At 44.6% G+C, this 21,289-nt stretch overlaps 2 protein-coding genes across 4 annotated transcripts in view; both read right to left on the reverse strand.

Annotated features, from left to right (window-relative positions):
- Positions 1–21,289, reverse strand: part of TMEM62 (transmembrane protein 62) — a 134,654-nt gene that overhangs the window by 67,568 nt on the left and 45,797 nt on the right. For all 3 annotated transcript variants that reach the window (XM_069730834.1, XM_069730841.1, XM_069730849.1), the window contains 3 exons: positions 19,544–19,668; positions 17,551–17,673; positions 17,311–17,466 (listed from right to left, as the gene is read on the reverse strand). In XM_069730834.1, coding sequence (XP_069586935.1) covers positions 17,311–17,466; positions 17,551–17,673; positions 19,544–19,668 — 404 coding nt within the window. The remainder of the gene's footprint in view (positions 1–17,310; positions 17,467–17,550; positions 17,674–19,543; positions 19,669–21,289) is intronic.
- Positions 11,252–12,437, reverse strand: LOC138642593 (uncharacterized). The gene is made up of 2 exons (XM_069730857.1): positions 12,305–12,437; positions 11,252–12,182 (listed from the first exon to the last, which is right to left on the reverse strand). The coding sequence occupies exons 1-2, from the start codon at positions 12,430–12,432 to the stop codon at positions 11,252–11,254; spliced, it is 1,059 nt and encodes a 352-aa protein (XP_069586958.1). The 5' UTR covers positions 12,433–12,437.

Consider the following 21,289-nt stretch of genomic DNA (forward strand, 5'->3'; position numbering starts at 1 on the left):
TCTGGGCAACTTTTATTAATAATTTGTAGGTTCAGTGTTCCTTCAAGGTATAAATAGCAGAACTGTGCCACTTGCTGCATGACTGCAGCGACATCCTGACAGCGAGTCGAGCAAGAAGGATTTGTGAACCGCTCAGATACACTTAGCACTGCTGTACTGTTTGGGTCGATTTGAAAAAAAAAAAAAAAAAAGTTTGTGAAGCTGCAGATTTATGCAAATCGTCATTAGTTTGTGGGTAGGTTTCATTATGATTTTTTTTATTTTAACTTTTTTTGTATAAAATATTCATTGTGACATATGTACTGTTCAGGTCAATATGACCTGACGGTATTTTATACAGATCTCCCGCCATAGTTACAGTCCCATAAATGATGTATAATATCATTGTGGATTATCTATTGCATCTACTATTGTTTATGGATTTCTCCAGTTCCTGCCATTCCGTGCGCTCGATATATTGACAAGTTACTGCAGATGGATGGGCTTTGAGTACAGGTCTGTTTCACCGTAGGTTATAAGCTCTTATTGTAGCTACACTGGTGTTTGCTGCGATTTTATTATTGTTGTTTATTCATATAATGCTAATTTATTACACAAGGCTGATTTTACCCCCTTGAAAGTTGCGAGTGTCCATTATTTGATAAGTTGGATAAAAATGTGGCGAAGAAGTCCATTGAGTGAAACTGAATTGGAAAAGCTTGCCAACGCCTCCGATTCTGAAGAAGATATCCAACTGGAGAAAGTATCCGAAGATGAGGATTACATAAGTGTGTGTGTGTGGAGGGGATTACGAGATTTGTGATTCTGAAGATGGATCTGATGAGGCGCAACTAGTCCGATGCAAGCAATTCTGTCTAAAAACAAATGCCATTTGGAACTTGCAGTCTTCTGTCCAGGCAGGAACATTGCCCTCTGCTAACATAAGATAATTCTCTAATCACTATAAGAGAAGTTTAAAAAAAACGGATAGGGGTTCTTCCAAAATTATACAATATTGGTGAAAATGTCACTGTGGATGACCAACTTGTTGCATTCGGAGGTAGGTGCCAAATCACACAATACATACCGAGTAAGCCGGCAAAGTACAGCATCAAGATATGTACACTTTGTGACAGCAGTAGAGCATATGCTCTAAATGCTCGGGGATATACCGGAAAGAAGCCTAAAGAAAAACCTGAAAAGAATCAAAGAATGCAAGTACTTTATGGTTTGACGTATGGACTAACAGGACAAAATGTGACAACTTTTTTACATCACACCAACTGAGGTGAAAATTTACAATGCTGGGCACTGTAAAAAAGCAAGCCTGAACAGCCGCAAGGTATCCTTGGTAAAAGATGTTCATAGTTCAATGTTTTACTTTACTGGAGATACTACAGTGGTTTCTTACATTCCCAAAAACAAATACAGAAGTGTTCAAAATAATAGCTGTCCATATGACTAACCAGGTTTTGGTATAAATTCTATTCCCACATGTCACACAATTTACCAGTTGGTGCAGTAGATCCTAAGTAAACCACCAGACTCCGCATTGATGATCTTCAGGTTTCTGAGTCCGTGTATTAGAATAATTAATTGAAAGGGGAAAGTGTTCACAATAATAGCAGTGTGGAGATCAGTTAGTGAGGTCAGTCATTCTGTGAAGGAACAGGTGTGAATCAGGTGGTCCTTATCTAAGGGTGAAGCCAGGACATGTAGATGCGTGTCTCCTGGAAAGCCTGAGAAATATGGGTTGTTCGAGACATTTTTCAGAAGAACAGCGTACTTTGATAAAAAGTTGATTGGAGAGGGAAAAACTTATAAAGAAGTGCAGACAATGATCGGCTGTTCAGCTAAAATGGTCTCCAATGCTTTATAATGGAAAGCCAGAGAGACGTGGAAGAAAACGGAAGACCGTCCAAATGAAGAATGGCCAGAATGGCAAAGGCTCAGCGAATAATCAACTCCAGGATGATCAGACAGTCTCAAGTTACCTGTGAGGACTGTGACAGAAGACAACTGTGTGACACTAATCTCTTACCAAGAAGTCCCACAGTTTAAAAAAAAAGCTGGCCTAAATAATAATAATCTTTATTTTTATATAGCGCTAACATATTACGCAGCGCTTTACAGTTTGCACACATTTTCATCGCTGTCCCCATTGGGGCTCACAGTCTAAATTCCCTATCAGTATGTCTTTGGAATGTGGGAGGAAACCGGAGAACCCGGAGGAAACCCACGCAAACACGGAGAGAACATACAAACTCTTTGCAGATGTTGTCCTTAGTGGGGCTTGAACCCAGGACTCCAGCGCTGCAAGGCTGTAGTGCTAACCAAAGAGAAATAGAGAAGCAGTTTGGGGGTCCAAGGTCCGCAGACCGTTCAGCAGACGACCCCCCAAACTCTGCATTCAGCCACAGTACAGTATGAAGACAGTGAAGCATGGTGGTGAAGGCATCATATGGGCATGTGTCTCTTACTATGGTGCAGGACCTATTTACCACATACCGGGGATCATGGACCAGTTTGCAGATATTATAATACTTGAAGAGGTCAGGTTTCCTTACACTGAAGAGGATGTGCCCTTGAAATGGGGGTTTCAACAAGACAACGAACCTAAGCACACCAGTAAAAGAGCAAAATCTTGGTTCTAGTCCAACAAAATTGAGGTTATGGAGTGCCAGCCCAATCCCCAGACCTTAATCTGATAGAATAATTGTGGGGTGACATTAAAAATGCTGTTTCTGAGGAAACGCCAACATATGCCCCCAAAAATTGTGTGATGTAGTCCAAGCCTCATGGGAAGGAATAACAGTGACAGGGACCAGAAGTTGGGTGACTATGTAACACTAGATGGTGGCCCGATTCTAACGCATCGGGTATTCTAGAATATGCATGTCCACGTAGTATATTGCACAGCCCACGTATTATATTGCCCAGCCACGTAGTATATTGCCCAGCCACGTAGTATATTGCCCAGCCACGTAGTATTTTGCCCAGTCACGTAGTATATTGCCCAGTCACGTAGTATATTGCCCAGTCACGTAGTATATTGCCCAGTCACGTAGTATATTGCGCAGCCACGTAGTATATTGCCCAGCCTCGTAGTATATTGCCCAGTCACGTAGTATATTGCCCAGTCACGTAGTATATTGCCCAACCACGTAGTATATTGTCCAGACTCGTAGTATATTGCCCAGTCACGTAGTATATTGCACAGCGTCATAGCATATTGCCAAGTCACGTAGTATATTGCCCAACCACGTAGTGTACTGCCCAGCCACGTAGTATATTGCCCAGTCACGTAGTATATTGCCCAGTCACGTAGTATATTGCCCAGTCACGTAGTATATTGCCCAGTCACGTAGTATATTGCCCAGTCACGTAGTATATTGCCCAGTCACGTAGTATATTGCCCAGTCACGTAGTATATTGCGCAGCCACGTAGTATATTGCCCAGCCTCGTAGTATATTGCCCAGTCACGTAGTATATTGCCCAGTCACGTAGTATATTGCCCAGTCACGTAGTATATTGCCCAGTCATGTAGTATATTGCCCAACCACGTAGTATATTGCCCAGCCTCGTAGTATATTGCCCAGTCACGTAGTATATTGCCCAGTGACGTAGTATATTGCACAGCGTCATAGCATATTGCCAAGTCACGTAGTATATTGCCCAACCTCGTAGTATATTGCCCAGCCAAGTAGTATATTGCCCAGCCACGTAGTATATTGCCCAGCCACGTAGTATATTGCCCAGTTATGTAGTATATTGGCCAGCCACGTAGTATATTGCCCGATGACGTAGTATATTGTCCGGTGACGTAGTATATCGCACAGCGACGTAGTATACAGCACAGAGCCACGTAGTATATTGCACAGCGAAGTAGTATACAGCACAGAGCACCGTAGTATATTGGCCAGCTACGTAGTATATTGCCCGGCCAGGTTTGTCACAGGTGAAAAAAAAGCCGGATTACTTACCGGTAATGCCCTTTTAATGAGCCACGACAGCACCCACTTTGAGAGAAGGACCCGCCCATAGGAACAGGAAACCTACAGAGACAAAAAGGGGGGCCCCCCTCTCCTCCTCAGTTGTTTTTCAGAGTACAAGAGGAACCGCCGTTGTTAAATGAGTATATATCCGTAATTGTTAGTATATTTTATCATATTCACCCATGAGAATATTTTGTATTAATAACTATACATATCTACTAGGGTGGGAAGTGACAGGGTGGTGTCGTGGCTCATTAAAAGGGCATTACCGGTAAGTAATCTGGCTTTTTACCCTTCGCCACGACAGCACCCACTTTGAGAGATTTGCAGAGAACCTTCACCTGGGTGGGATCACCGTACTAAGGACGGCTCTCCCGAATGCCAAGTCAGATGCAGAAGACAGATCAAGTCTATAATGTCTATAGAAAGTTGAAGGCGACGACCAGGTTGCGGCCTTACATATGAGCTCGATGGAGATGTCTTTATTCTCTGCCCACGAGGATGATACGACTCGAGCTGAATGCGCCTTTACTCCCTCTGGAGGATCTTTGCCTTTTGACAAGTATGCAAGATAGATAGCCTCTCTGATCCACCGGGACAAGGTAGCTTTTGTGACCCCGTGGCCTTTTCGGTGACCCTGAAAAGACACAAACAGAGCCCTACTCTGTCTGCAGGACTGGCTTCTCTCTATGTAGCTCAGGACTGCTCTTTTTACATCCAACATATGTAGCTTCTCTTCCTCTGAATTTGATGGATTATCATAAAAGGAAGGTAAAAAAATTTCTTGGGATCTATGGTATTTTGTAGCTACTTTAGGGAGATATGATGGATCGGGTTTGAGAACTACCCTGTCCTGATATGTCATTAAGAACGGAGGGTCTATGGAAAGGGCTTGGATGTCCCCAACTCTTCTGGCAGAAGTCAAGGCTATCAATAAAGCTACCTTGTATGAGATATTTTTTTGAGGGATAGAATGTAAGGGCTCAAAAGGAGGTCCAGTTAAGGCATCTAGGACTAGATTCAAGTCCCAGGGCAGTAAACGTGGGACATGTACTGGTGTACACCTTTCACATGCTTTAACAAATCTTACTATCCATCTATTACCAGCTATGTTAGCACTATAAAGGGCTCCCAAGGCGGACACCTGAACTCTCAAGGTATTAACTGATAAACCCCGCTCATGGCCTCTTTGTAAAAATTCAAGGATGGCTTTAATAGGAACCTTGCTAGAGAAGGGTTCTCTATAGAAGTCGAGGAATTTTATCCATACTCTACTATATATTATAGTTGTAGATCTTTTTCTGCTTAACAGTAATGTGTTGATTAGCTCTTGAGAGAACCCTCTTAAAGTCAGTATCTGCCTCTCAAATTCCACGCCGTGAGGTGGAGGCCCTTTACTTGTGGATGGTAGAATGGACCCTGAGACAGTAGGTCTGGTGTCATTGGCAGAATCCAGGGATCGCAAACTGACATCGCTCGAAGACAGGAGAACCAAAGCCTTTTTGGCCAAAATGGAGCCATCAGAATCACCTTTGATTTTTCTTCTCTTATCTTCTTGACCACCAATGGAATTAACATCATTGGTGGGAAGGCGTAGGCTAGATCGTATTTCCATGGATACTGGAGCGAGTCAACTATATCTGGATGATCTGCCACATTCAGGGATGCAAACATTGGTACCTGCCTGTTGCTCACAAATCTATCTGCAGAAGACCCCATATGTCCACTATGCTTCTGAATATGCGAGGATTGAGAGTCCATTCTCCCTGGAGGAGCGTATGGCGACTTAGGAAGTCGGCCTTTGAGTTTTCTACTCCTCTGATATGGACAGCTGTGAGTGAAAGAAAACTGGGTTCTGCTAGATCGAAGATGTCTGCCGCTGAACACATCAGACTTCCCGATCGCGTTCCGCCTTGCCGATTTAAATATGCGACGACAGTTGTGTTGTCCGACCGGATTTTGACATGAGAACCTCGGAGCTGGGGAAGGAAAAAATTCAAGGCATAATAAACTGCATTTAGTTCCTTCCAGTTGGAAGACTGCTGAATCTCTAAAGAACTCCAGCGACCTTGAGCTATATTTTGATCCAGATGGGCCCCCCACCCCTTTGGGCCTGCATCAGTAGTGAGTAATTTAGGGGACCTAAATGTCCATGAGACTCCTCTGAACAAATGGTCTTTATTTAACCACCAAAGAAGTGATTGAAGCACGTCTTCAGATAAAGTAATTTTTGTATTTAGATGACCCTGGCAATATGATTGAGCATGGAGTATCCGGTGTTGTAAGGCTCTAGTATGGTATTGGGCCCATTGAACCGCAGGAATGCAGGAGGAGTGAACCCAAGAGAGACATAGCATCTCTGAGGGACATATGAGGACTAGATCTTGCCATAGTGACTTTTGAAATTATGGTTAACTTTTTGGATTCTGGTAAGAGACATCTTTGACTTAGAGTCCAAGACTAGTCCTAGGAAGGACAGAAGAGTTTCTGGAAGAAGCCTGGATTTTTTGAAGTTTACAATCCAACCTAAAGCCTGTAATGATGAAATGGAATTAGACAAGCGTTTTTCACATTAAGATGCTGAATTACCAATTATTAGGAAATCATCTAAATAGGGCACAATTAGTGTGTCCTGATGACGTAGATAAGCCATCACCTTCAGCATGACTTTCGTGAAAATCCGAGGAGCCATAGAAAGGCCGAATGGGATGGCCGTAAATTGGAAGTCACGGATCCGGCCTTGTAGGTCTACTGCCACTCTGAGATATTGTTGGTGCTCTGTATGAATTGGAAGATGATAGTATGCATCCTTCAAATCCAGACCCGTCATAAAGCACCTAGGAAACAAAAGTTTTATGGTTGACCTGCATCTTCCACAGGGAGAGATGACTGTTTCGAGGTGGATGCCACCGCTGCATCTACTTTCGGAACCTTGGACCACACTGCTAAGTCCTCATCACTGAAGGGGTAACATCTCTTAGAAGAGGATGGGAGAAACCCCTTTCCCTATTTGTCCCATTCTTTCTTTACAAGGTCCTTGATGGCAGTAACTACTGGAAAAGCTCGCCTCTTTTTATGACCCAGGCCTGCAAACATAATATCTTGTGCAAATTTGACCCCTTTAGTGTCTGGACACCCCATAGTGTTCCTAACGGATTTTATAAGGTTGTCAATAATTTCAACTGGAAAACATGCTCCACTTTCATCCTCAGAGGAACTAGGAGATGACCCTGAGGTGTTGGAGGATCGAATTAGGCCCTCTTCAGACTCTGAGCTGGAGACGGGAGAAAGGTGTTTACTACCATGTTTTTTTAAGGACTCTGATCCCAGAGACTGTATTTCTTGCTGTATTATGGCCCTAATATTTGTGGTCGTAACAGCCGCCTCATCCTGTAAGGTCTGGCTTATACAGGATTGACACAACCTTTTAGGATATGTGTCAGGCAAGGGCTGCGTACACAGAGCACACTCTTTATGTTTGGATTTACTGGTCTTCTTAGCCTAGGGGAAGATCAGAGAAGGAAGGGATCAGCTTATAGGTAGAGGATCATAACACTCACCCAGTGAAGCTATCATTATTATCATCATACCGGTTTAGGAGGTGGAGACGCTGTGTGGGGTCTGAGTAGAACTGCATCTGTACTCCTTGATTTGCTTCTGTGAGTGTCAGATCCATCCATGGAACTACCACTCCGTTTAGCTGATGACTTTGAGCCCTTAGCGCTGCTTTTGTCAGCGCTATCATGTTCCACTGCTGGTGGATGCTCACCATCTGCCGGGAACGACATACTGAGCAACCAGCTCTGTGTCTAGGCCTGCCATTTGAATCGCGCGGTCCCAAGCAGCGCACCGCCGACCGGAAGTGCTCCAACCACTTCCGGTTCAATGAAGCAGCGCAGACTTACCCGCGCATCAGTGCCGGCGCCACTCCTAGCACACCTGGAACCGGCGCCACACACACGCTCCCTCCATAGGCCGGACTTCCACGCCCAGAACCTGCCGGACAGCGCCCAGACGAGGGGGGAGGCTGCATGAAGTGGCTCCCCCGCCGCTGCTTCTGATGCCGCAGCCCCTGCTGTCACCGAAAGAACCACACAGGCGGGTGCATAGGCTCAGGTAAAAAAGCGGAGGTGCTCCAACCACCTCCATCTGTAGGTAGTCCAGGGATTTCCGATAGGAACAGGAAACCAACTGAGGAGGAGAGGGGGGGCCGCCCTTTTTGTCTGTAGGTTTCCTGTTCCTATGGGCGGATCCCTCTCTCAAAGTGGGTGCTGTCGTGGCGAAGGGTAAAATAAAAAATAAACATATACTCACCTTTCCGAAGGCCCCTTGTAGTCCACGGCAGCTTGCGGTCCCAGGGTTGGTATGAGAGCGTAGGACCTGTGATGATGTCGCGGTCACATGACCGTGACGTCATGGCAGGTCCATGTCGCGCAGGGCCTGTGATGACGTCGCGGTCGTGGCAGGTCCTTCTGTCACACCATCTTTGCCACCGGAAAGTGCGGAAATTGCAGCGGAAGATGGCGGCCGGCGGGAGCGGCTCAGCGGACTACGGAGGATGAGTATAGCAGGTTTTGTTTTTTTAAAATTATTTTTAACATTACATTTTTTACTATTGATGCCGCATAGGCAGCGTCAATAGTAAAAAGTTGGGGAGACACAGGGTTAATAGCGGCGGTAACGGAGTGCGTTACCCGCGGCATAACGCAGTCCGTTACCGCCGGCATTAACTCTGTGTTAGCGGTGACCGGCGGGGAGTATGCGGGCGACAGGCACTGACTGCGGGGAGTAAGGAGCGGCCATTTTCTTCCGGACTGTGCCCGTCGCTGATTGGTCGCGGCAGCCATGATAGGCAGCTGGCGAGACCAATCAGCGAATGAATAACCGTGACAGACAGAAGGACAGAAAGACAGACGGAAGTGACCCTTAGACAATTATATATATAGATAGATGTGAAGCGATTCTAAAAAACTGTGTGTAACAACTAAATATTAGGTTAGGGAGTCACATGAATGCTAAATCCTCAATAAATACATATTGTCAGTCTGTAAAGACAAATACAGACACTGCTATTTTTTAGAATGGCCCAATGTTAATTTTTTGTTATTTTCTGTAAAGTAGTTAAAAATTATATACATTTCTCTTCATGTTTTGAATTAGAAAACAGTGTGCAACGTTCCCAATGCTGGACATAAAAACTAGTATAAAGATACACTGTATTATTTTGAAGACGATGCACCATGACAATGCATTGAGTAGTCGAGATGACGAGATGTCGCAGATGATATTAAATTATAATTCCTCCAAAGAGGCAGTTGATACACGAGACCAACTAATAGCTACATACACAAGAAAAAGCAATCGGTGGCCACTGGTTTAATTTCATAACATTGTTGCTATATCTGCTAAGGCTTCTTTCACACTTCAGTTGTGTGGCGTCAGTTAGGTCCGACATCGTGGCGGATCGACGGAGCCGTCAAATTTTGTGGAAAAACGGTTCTAACGGATCCGTTTTTTTGACGGATCAGCTGCCCTGATCCATTAAAAAAACGCATCCGTTAGAACCGTTGCGACCGTTTTTACATCCGTTGTAACCGTTTTTTGACGGATCCGTTTTTTAAAAGGGGAGGATTTCAATGTGATTGGCTACTGGAAACTACTGGAAAACTATATATAGCGTGTATTTACACCACATCTTTGAAAGGTTGTAGAGAAAGTGGCAGAAATGGAAGGAGTCCTGGCGAACATTGCAAAGATCTATGCGGATTTTACTTTTGAGGCAAATCAGTTGGCAGTCAGCGTTCGAGAGAGGGAGGAACAAAGACTGCGCATCCTACGGCAGCGGCGGAAGAGAAGGCTGTGGATCCATCCCATCACAGCACAACGTATGACCCGTGGTGTTTATTCCACGCTTTACATGGAACTAAGAGAAAACCCTCAAAAGTTCTTCAATTATGTGAGGATGAGAGCTGAAAATTTCGAGTTTTTATTGGGCTATGTGGAAGACTGTATACGGAGACGAGACACCCAGATGCGATTCTCAATATCACCAGCAGAGCGTCTCATGGTGACTATTCGGTAAGTAATTTTTTTTTTAAATGATTCTCATTCATTAGACTTATAACTGTAATGTTTTTTGAATTTTTTTATTAATTATTGTCTTTTCGTTTTGTTAACAGATTCCTTGCAACTGGAGAGTCGTTCTCATCCCTCCATTTCCAATTTCGACTTGGGATATCCACCATCTCGGGGATCATCAGAGATACCTGCCGGGCATTGTGGGAGTGCCTACAAGTGGAATACATCCCAGAGCCATCACAGGAGAGGTGGCTGCAGATCGCCCAAAATTTTCATCAAATTTGCCAGTTTCCAAATTGTGTTGGAGCAGTTGATGGAAAGCACATACGGATCGTCAAACCTTCAGGCTCTGGATCACAGTTTTATAACTATAAGAAGTACTTCTCTATTGTGTTGATGGCCATAGCCGATGCACAATGCAAGTTCATCGCTGTTGATATCGGTACGTATGGACGCGCAAATGATTCACAAATCTTTAAAAATTCACCAATGGGGCGCCGTTTATATGGAGAGACATTTGATTTTCCGCCCCCTAGACCTCTCCCTGGAACCACTGGTCCACCATTACCATTTGTTTGTGTTGGAGATGATGCCTTCCAGCTTTCCCCACACTTGCTGAAACCCTTTGGAAGTAGTGGACTGACCCAGAGGAAAAAAATTTACAATTACCGCTTAACCAGAGCACGAAGAGTAGTGGAATGTGCTTTTGGCATCTTAACTGCCAAATGGAGAGTCCTGCTAACTGCAATTAAACTGCAGACTGAAACTGTCGATGATGTGGTCAAAGCGTGCGTTGTCCTGCACAATTTTGTTTTATCAAAAGAACAAGTTTCCCTGGAGGATAATGTTTCAGAAAGCACCTTACGGGATTACCAAAACCCCACTTTTCGCAGTCCAGTAGCAGTCTCCAGAATGCGGGACAGTTTTGCAGACTACTTCATGTCTCCTGCAGGATCAGTTGACTGGCAGTATGAAATGGTGTAAAAAAATTTTTCTTTTTACACTTGTAAAAATACCATTTTTTGTTTGCTTACAAAATCTTTGTACTTTAATGCAGCATTGTATGTTTTGCAACGGTACCCTTTAAACACTGTTATTGTTACTATTGCCATAACCTTGGTGACTTAAAAACTTTACAAAAAAAAAAAAAAGACAATAAAATTGCTTTTAAACCAAAAAACTGTTTTTTTATTGACTTTTACAGATTCTCATAGTTTGGGGTGGAGATAGTAGCGGAGGGGCTGACAGGGCGGACCACGTCGAGAGTGGGGGACAGGACATCACGGGGAGGAACAGAAGTGGAATGGGTGGTGAAAACATGAGGTTGTGTAGAGAGTTGAGGTGCAGATGTGGGGTGTGGGAGGTATGAAGGTGTTGGTGGGATTGGGAACGGAGAAGTTAAAGGGGAAGAATGGAAGGGGGACGGTAAAAACTGGGAAAGACTAAGGGGGGAAGGAACAAATGACGAAGGAGTAGAATGGACGGGAGGAGGACGGACAGGAGGAGGACGGACGAGAGGATAGACGGTGGATTGAGAGGGGAAAGGTGTTGACACATGAAGGGTAGGTGGAGGGGCATGGGACATCGCCTGCGCTAGAGCAGTGTGGCAGCCTTGCATCACATGCATCTGCAGGTCAGGAGTTAGATTTTCCATGTGCCTGAGGACCGACTGAAAAAAACAGTGCCTTGGTGACTGGTTTGCATCTGATTGCATCCTATCAAGACGACTGCTGAGTTCAAGTATGCTTTTGTTAAGCATATTGTACCCAGCAGACGTTTGCTCACTCAAAAGCTTGATGGCACTGTGAAAGGATGCATTCAGCTGCAAAAAGTCAGGCGCATAGCTCCTTTCCTGACCTCTCTGGCGCTGCCGTCCTGACCACAAAGTTGGTCTAGATGTTGCGGCAGTGGCAGAGGGGTGGGGTAAAGGGAACTCTAACTCATCACCTGCAGCTTCAAGTGACGAAGTCCGCCCTGCTGCTCCAGCGCTGGTGGATGAGGCTGAGGGATCAAACGAAAGGGAAGGTGCAGAAACAGAGGGGTCGACGTGGTCCCCGGTGGCGGACTCTTGAGGGATCGCTCCAGAGGGGTGCAACTCTGATGCAGGCTCCCGAGTGCTGCAGAAAGTGCTGTTAAAGAAGAAAAAAAAAAAATTAGTATCTGGATATTACAATTGCCCTTGCTGCAAAAAAAAATTGAAGGTTACACATTTTTACAGTTTGACTGAAAATATGTGGTGTTTAATATTTACCTTCTGCTCAGCAGCGTCGACCGGAGGAACGACAGGGCTCTGGCATTTTTGTATCTGCTCCTGCGTCCTCTAGATCCACTCGGGGCCTGCATCTCCTTATTAAAAACCCTAGTCCATGCCCTCATCATCTCTCGCCTTGACTACTGCAACCTCCTGCTCTGTGGCCTCCCCACTAACACTCTCGCACCCCTCCAATCTATTCTAAACTCTGCTGCCCGACTAATCCACCTGTCCCCCCGCTATTCCCCGGCCTCTCCCCTCTGTCAATCCCTTCACTGGCTCCCCATTGCCCAGAGACTCCACTACAAAACCCTAACCATGACGTACAAAGCCATCCACAACCTGTCTCCTCCATACATCTGTGACCTCGTCTCCCGGTACTTACCTACCCGCAACCTCCGATCCTCACAAGATCTCCTACTCTACTCCCCTCTTATCTCCTCTTCCCACAATCGTATACAAGATTTCTCTCGCGTATCACCCCTACTCTGGAACCCTCTACCACAACACATCAGACTCTCGCCTACCATCGAAACCTTCAAAAAGAACCTGAAGACCCACCTCTTCAGACAAGCCTACAACCTGCAGCTACCACCGATCGACCAAACCGCTGCATGACCATCTCTACCCTCACCTACTGTATTCTCACCCATCCCTTGTAGATTGTGAGCCCTCGCGGGCAGGGTCCTCATTCCTCCTGTACCAGTTATGACTTGTATTGTTTAAGATTATTGTACTTGTTTTCATTATGTATACCCCTCCTCACATGTAAAGCGCCATGGAATAAATGGCGCTATAACAATAAATAATAATAATAATTAAACTCCCTCTTGAAGCGATCCCTGAGTGGCCGCCACCGCACGATAATCCTGTTACCTGGAAAGAGAAAGTAAAAATTGGTTACTATACACCACATTAAATCATGCTAACATAAGGTTATGAAGTGTGAATACTTACGCGCTAGATCCTGGGCCCCAGCATCGAGTTCCTCCCAGTTATCCATAACAGCACTGCACACTTCCTCCCATAGCCGTCGGGTGATTAACTGGTCAGCATGGCGGCGGTCCGACATGTTCCACAGCGGCTCCCGACTTTGTACTGCTTCGATGAGGGTGTTCACATCGATGCCCTCCTCTTCATCATCTTGTTCGGGAGCACGCTGTGAAGCCTAACAAAAAGATAAGAATAAAAAAGGGAAAGATTACAACACATGAATTTTACATTTTACTAAACACCAAACAAAAAAGGAACTTACTCTTCGGCGACCGCCGCGATTATCATTCCGACGACTATGGGAGGTGCTTTGAGGAACTCTACGTCGAGCCCCGGATTGTGAAGACTAATTTAAAAAAAAAAATAAAATTAATAATGTTCTTTGATCGAGGCATATGTATTGTGTGCTGTGCTGAATGTTTGTGTTGGGTGTAGTGCATTGTATGTGAGGATCGGTCTGTTCAAAACTTACACTATGCGCTCCCGCTCCTTGTATTTCTCCACCCTGTCCGTCTCCTTCTGTTAGCCCCTCTGCTTCATATTCCTGTGAATACAGAATAAACACATAAAGGCTTAAAATACAATTGCCATTGTTGCACCAAAATAAAAAATTTATGAAGAAAAAAAATTAACACCTCAGTTTGCTGATGATGTGCTGGGGGGCTCTCAGAAGAAGACATTATGATCTTGCGTATAGCTTGGGTCGGTCGGTCCCTTGCTTGGGTCCTCTTGGTACCTAGAATCTGCAAGCATAAAGGGAGTTCTAAGCTACTATACAAAAGGATAGATAGATAGATGCAGCTTTCAGGACTTTACACTTACATCTGTTTCCAAAACTTGGGGCTTGCGTATAGCTTGGGTCGGTCGGTCCCTTGCTTGGGTCCTCTTGGTCCCTAGAATCTGCAAGTATAAAGAGAGTTCTAAGCTACTATACAAAAGGATAGATGCAGCTGTAGGGACTTTACACTTACAACTTTTTAAAAAAATTGGGGAGCCTGCTTGTGTACGTTTTGGGTCAGTACCTACTACAGTACCTACAGTGCCAACTTATTTTTGATTTCCCCCATCACAAAAGAAAAAAAAAATTCTTAACCGTCAAACTTGATATGCTTGATGCACAAGCTGCCAAACCCTCTACCTCCTGTTTCCCCACAAAAAAACCCCCCCAAAAAATCCCTTTAAAACAACACCAAAACTACTTAGAACTTGATATGCGCAATGCGCATGCTGTTAAAACCCACCTAAACAAATTTTAACCTTATAAAAAATGTTACTCATTCGAAATTAAAATACCAATCCCCAAAATTGTTAATTATGATTACCCTACAGTTTGTATTTTCTAAAACCAGATAACATATTCTATAGCAAAGATTTGCATTACACATTTGTATATATAACCTTTACTGCATGTTTACCCAATATTACATTTATCTTGAAATGAGACTACTGACAGATTTGTGAAATTTTTATTACTATATTTTTTAAAATTTTCTTTTTTTTAGGGTACAGTAGGAGCTACACTGCTCTTTATTTGAAATACAAGTACATTATGGAAAACAACAAAGATGCAGAACACATCACACATCATTTATACACACACACACAAAACACATTTTACACCACAGCTATTCAAAATACCAGCATAGTATGAAAAACATATAAACAGGGCAGGCAGGCACACGCACGCACGCACGCACACACAGCCACCTTCTGTCTGTCCCTCGGCGCTCTGCTTCCCTGCCCTGTGTAAGCACAGCGGCCGGAAAGCAGAGTGGTGACGTCACCACTGTACTCTGCTTTACGGCTGGATGGCGCTCACAATGCAGAGAAGCACAGCACGGGGACAGACAGTGGAATTTACCTTTATTTTTTTACTTTTACACTGGTAACCAGGGTAAACATCGGGTTACTAAGCGCGGCTCTGCAGTTAGTAACCCGATGTTTACCCTGGTTACCGGCATCGTTGGTCGCTGGAGAGTTGTCTGTGTGACAGCTCTCCAGCAACCAAACAGCGACGCTGCAGCGATCCGGATCGTTGTCGGTATCGCTGCAGCGTGTGACGGTACCTTTAGTAAATACATCAAAAATCAACATTAACCAATATGGCATTGACAAATGCACATGCAACCAACAAGATGCAAACAAACATACCTGCTAGCAGAGTCATAACGCAAGCATAACACATGAAAAGGCATAATATTGACGAAGGCATAATAAGGTGCAGGCACGTAAAAACACATACATACAAAAGCACACAGCAGTACAAAAATACACACACACACACACGGCCATCAGTCCTCCAGCTGGAGCTTGATATATTCACAGTGGCAGGCCTCGGGGTGGATCTGGACTGTAGCAGTGCACTGGCTGTTGCAGGACAACGGCAGGCCTCAGGTTGGATTCAGGTTTTAAAAGCTCTTGCTGTACTCAGTACGTCATACACAAATGCGCACACACACACACACACACACATGCACGCTGGATGGCAGTACTCACATGGCTGTCTCAGGCAGGGTCTGGCTGGCACGGCCTCTCTGGCTGGCTGGCAGGGCCTCTCTGGCTGGCTGGCAGGGCCTGGCTGGCAAGGTCTTGCTTGCAGGGTCTGGCAGTGTGTCTCTGGCTGGCAGGGCCTCTCTGGCTGGCAGGGCCTCTCTGGCTAGCTGGCAGGGCCTCTCTGGCTAGCAGGGCCTCTCTGGCTAGCTGGCAGGGCCTCTCTGGCTGGCTGGCAAGGTCTTGCTGGCTGGGTCTCTCTTGCATTGAAGGGTCTCTCTTGCTGGCTGGTACATTGGGAATGACCTGTCCTCTTTATATAGTTTTTGGGTTGTCTGGGCAAAGTATCCACTTTTTGGAGCATGCTCAATCAAAAAAAGCGGATTGAGGCGACGGATCCGTCAAAAAACGGATCGCGACGGATCCGTCACCCATAGGCGCCCATTCTAAAAAAAGGCGGAAACGACGGATCCGCCGCGGTCCGCCTTTTCGGCGGCGCCAAAAAACGTTACAAAGTCCGTCAATGTCTAGACAACGTCCGCCAAATATCGACGGATCCGGCGGATGGAACGGACGACCATCCGCCACAATCCGTCTCTAATGCAAGTCAATGGGAAAATAGCGGATCCGCCAAAAAAAAATGGCGGATCCGCCATTTCACGAAAATGGCGGTTTTTGACTGACGCCGAAAAACTGAAGTGTGAAAGAGGCCTTACAATGCATAAACTCTGATCAGAACGCCAATTAATTGCATAAACGAAGACTCTGAGAATTAGGAAAGTCACCTGTTATATGCCATCAATTTTAGGAAGAAAGGTAAAACCCTAAAGTGAAGGAGCAGCAGTCATAGTAGACTGTATTTGGCAGCATGCTCAGCAATGCAAACTCACAGGCATTTTTTTTTTTTTTTTTTTTAAACACACTGCAGCCAGAAATCCCCTTTAAGCATTTGTGAAAACAGGCTTAATAAAATGTATGGTTTTACCTACCCCGATTTATGTGCATTTAACAGCAAGACTACAAACAAACCTTGTATGGTCAGATCCTGCATTCACAGTCCATCAGAAGAATAAAAGGACCTTTGGTGCAAGGTGTAATGGCCGGATAAAACTAAAATAGGGTTTGTTTGTAGTAGTTTTTTTTTTTTTGAACGGAGACACGTAGATCTGTGCCAAAGCTGTAGACACACAACCACACATTTTCAATAAAAACTTCTTGCTTCATTTTCATTCGTGACAATGAAATACATAAAAACCCCCACTCCCACCCGATTCATTAAGACTGGCAATCTGAACCCCAGTCTTATTGATATTTAATGAATTTGGAGCATCTTACCATTTTTCTCAAATGTAAAAAGCCAAAAAGTATCCACATGAATTAGAGAAAAATGTTGCAAAATTTAAAGAAGTTTTATGCCAGAATTCTACCCCTTGAAAAACAATTAAACAACATCTTCCTGGGTTTTAAGGACTGGATCACTTTATTATCCAAACAATTTTCCCAGCCAGATAAAGGAGAAATACCGTATGTGTGTGGAGTGCAAGATCCGCTCTAACGGCTCCGCCGATGGATTGGAGTAAAGTGCAGACTTAGGGTTGGTGATCAGGATCGCCGGCCATTCTTCATGCTGGAGATCTACAAAGCTGAACAGGTCGTGATCAAAGGCAAAGATACGGAACCTAGGGGAAAGGGGAATAAATGGTAATAATGTGCCATCCAGCGGGGTGTAGACGTGACTTATCAAACAGTATAGTGAGTGTTACCTTCTGTTGTGCATCCAGTCTCCCAGCTCCAGCTCTAATGTCCCTTGTAGGTGCTGCGAGTGCAGGACTGGGGCCAACCCTCCTAATGTGTGCAGGTGACCACACATGTACGCCACGGCCGGGCTATGGATGGCAACTCAATGTTAGGCGGCACAACTTTTTAAAAGGTCTTGCAAATTTTATACATTGTTTTCTGATAAATGACAATAAAAAGTTAAGTTAAAGCAACTGACCTGAAGACTTACAGATCTTGGCACAATGACCACATTTCAATTATTAAAGTTTAATATCTACTACTAATATTGCAAGATTTTAAGCCTTATCACAGATCTAGTCATAATATGTAGATATATAACACCTGTAGATCGGCTTTAAACTTTATGACTAACATGATATGGCTGAAACTCTGCCATGCAATGTAACACCAAACAAAAAGGAAAAAAAACAAACAAAAAAAAAACAAAAAAAACATTCAGTGTTGTCGCATCTGCCAAAGTCCAAATAAGCAAAATACAAAGCGTGTCAACTCTGAAAACAGAAGAAAAAAGTAAAGAACCAAAAACAAAGAGGAATTTAACATCTCTACCACTTTATCTGTTGTGGTAAAGTCACTTGTCAAGTAGTGGAGGGGAGATATGTTTCACTGAGGCTATTAGCTTCAGTGATTTGAAACTTAGACGTTTGCTCTAGCACACTAAGTGCAGAGTGGGGTTAATCAGTCATGTAGATTGTGAGCCTTCACGAGTAGGGTCCTCTCTCCTGTACAAGTCAAGAATTGTTTAAGATTACTCTACCTGTTTTTTTATTATGTATACCCCTCTTCACATGTAAAGCGCCATGGAATAAATGGCGCTATAATAATAAATAATCTATATATATAATTGCCTAAGGGTTTTTCCGTCAGTATGTCTGTCTTTCTGTCTGTCCTGGAAATCCCGCGTCTCGGATTGGTCGAGGCCATCGTCACTATGGCAACCATTATGACATCATCATCATCACCACCATGGCAACCGTTATGACATCATGATCGCCATGGCAACCATTATGACATCATCAGCACCATGGCAACCATTGTGAGATCATCATCGCCATGACAACCATTGTGACATCATCATCATCGACCATGGCAACCATTATGACACAATCATCAAATGCAACCATTATGACATCATCACCATGGCAACCAATATGACATCATCATCACCATGGCAACCATTATGACATCATCATCACCATGGCAACCATTATGACATCATCATCACCATGGCAACCTTTATGACATCATAAGGTTTTTTCCGTCTGTCTGTCGGTCGGCCTCGACCAATCAGCAACAGGCACAACGACGATGATGTCATAAAGGATGTAGAAAGCCCACGTTTCTGATTCAGCGACGGGCACAGTATCGACGTAGATGTCATAATGGTTGCCATGGCGACAATGATGTCATAAAGGTTGCCTCGACCAATCAGCGACGGGCACAGTCTGCCGTGAATTCTGGAATCATCATTGTCCATATACTACGGGGACATGCATATTCTAGAATACCCGATGCGTTAGAATCGGGCCACAATCTAGTAATAATAATAATGTTTAAGGGCTAGGTTTTTTGTGGACAGCTAAAGTGTGGGCAGGAGGTTGTACACCATATCTCCACCTCAAGGTGTGGTCTAGGATGCAAACAGTATTCAGTGTGTCTGGAGGCAACTGCTCCAGAGAAGTGTTTATGTAAAACAGTACTGAACCTGATTGTGGTATCCTGAGTGGGTGGATCCATGCAGACACATGAGCTGTGCTACAGGTTATTTTTTCTTTTCCGTTATGCCAGAAAGGTCCATGTTTATTTTGTTGAACCTACAGCGGTTTATGCCGTATTTAAAAAAAAAAAAAGCAGAAGAATCCTTCATGTGTCTACCTCCGTGTGCAGCTGAGTGAGACAATCGTCCACACTGTATTAGCATTAGTTCATGATGATTTGCGGAGTGATAAAACTGACCTCATTACTGCCCGAACGCCTGGAGAAGGTGACACAATGGTTGAAGTTGGATAATGGCCAAACCACACAGACTGATTACTACGAATACTCTCACGAGCGAGCATGGCCAATGACTGCAGCTGACTCTAAGAGAAGACGGACACAAAACAACTTATTAAATAATCATATGTTATCCTCCTAAATAAAGGTACATAGACCAAGATGATATAATCATGAGTAGGGATTTCTCAACGGTCACTTAGAAAAATAGTGAAAAATATCCACCTGCTAATGCATTAAAACCAGTCAAGAGTGAACGTGCCCGGATAAGGTGTTATCCGAGCATGCTCGGGTGCTAACAGAGTATCTTCGGGGTGCTCGAAAAATATGGTGAGAGACAAAGAAGGATTTTTGGTACTCACCGCAAAATGTTTCTTGGAGCCTTCATTGGGGGACACAGGTAACCATGAGTGTATGCTGCTGTGACTAGGAGGCAGACACTGGGCAAAAAAAGGAAAATAGCTCCTCCTCCGCAGTATACACCCACCGTCAGCCACAACCAAAACTCAACATATGTACCAACCCAACAAAGGCATTTAGGCCCTATAGTGGTACAAACAATTAGGGAGGGTGCTGTGTCCCCCTATGAAGGCTCCAAGAAAGAGATTTTACAGTGAGTACCAAAAGTCCTTCTGTCTTTATCGCTTCATTGGGGGACACAGGTTATCATGGGATGTCCTAAAGCAGTCCCCAAGGGTGGGAAAAGAAAGAATGCAAAGAAAAAGTCTTAGTTACTTACCTGTATTTTTGGAGCCCATGACAGCACCACGAGAAAGGGGATCCGCCCTTCAGAGACAGTAAACCTACAGATACAAAAGGGCAGCACCTCTCCCATGCATCAGTTGGATTACAGAGCCCAAGAGGACCTCCATGGTTAATGGCAGAATATATACAATACTCTAAGACAGAACAATTTCACACATGTGAAAACTTATAAGAGGAAGAAGTGCACACCCACATGTGAAGGGAGGGAATCTAAGGGTGCTGTCATGGTTTCCGAAAAATACAGTTACCGGTAAGTAACTAAGACTTTATTCGGTCTCTCATGACAGCACCATAAGAGAATTACAGAGGTAATAATTGCCTTAGGGAGGGACCACAGCCTGCAGCACCCTTATACCGAAGGTGAGATCTAAGGGGGCATCCATATCCAACCTATAATGATTATAAAAGGTGGAAGGAGAAGACCATGTAGCTGCCCTACATATCTGGTTGATTGAGACCTCCGACCTCTCCGCCCATGAGGTTGCCATAGCTCGAGTGCGCCCTTAGCCCCTCCGATGCTGGCTTGCCACTAGATGCATACGCTAATGAAATAGCCTCCCTAATCCACCTAGCTAAAGTACTCTTTGACACACTAAAGGCCCCTTCACACTAAGCGACGCTGCAGCGATACCGACAACGATTCGGATCGCTGCAGCGTCGCTGTTTGGTCGCTGGAGAGCTGTCACACAGACCGCTCTCCAGCGACCAACGATGCCGGTAACCAGGGTAAACATCGGGTAACTAAGCGCAGGGCCGCGCTTAGTAACCCGATGTTTACCCTGGATACCATGCTAAAAGTAAAAAAAAACAAACACTAGATACTTACCTACCGCTGTCTGTCCTCCAGCGCTGTGCTCTGCTTCTCTGCTCTCCTCCTGTACTGTCTGTGAGCCGGAAAGCAGAGCGGTGACGTCACCGCTCTGCTTTCCGGCTCACAGCCAG

Source organism: Ranitomeya imitator, chromosome 1 (genome assembly GCF_032444005.1).
Source record: "Ranitomeya imitator isolate aRanImi1 chromosome 1, aRanImi1.pri, whole genome shotgun sequence".
Taxonomy (NCBI): Eukaryota; Metazoa; Chordata; class Amphibia; order Anura; family Dendrobatidae; genus Ranitomeya; species Ranitomeya imitator.

Excerpts from the sequence above, each read along its gene's own strand:
- LOC138642593 (XM_069730857.1), bottom strand. The coding sequence starts at position 12,432 with ATGATGAGGGCATGGACTAGGGTTTTTAATAAGGAGATGCAGGCCCCG. Across the intron at positions 12,183-12,304 it reads TCGACGCTGCTGAGCAGAAG|CACTTTCTGCAGCACTCGGG; the intron begins GTAAATATTAAA and ends CTTCTTTAACAG.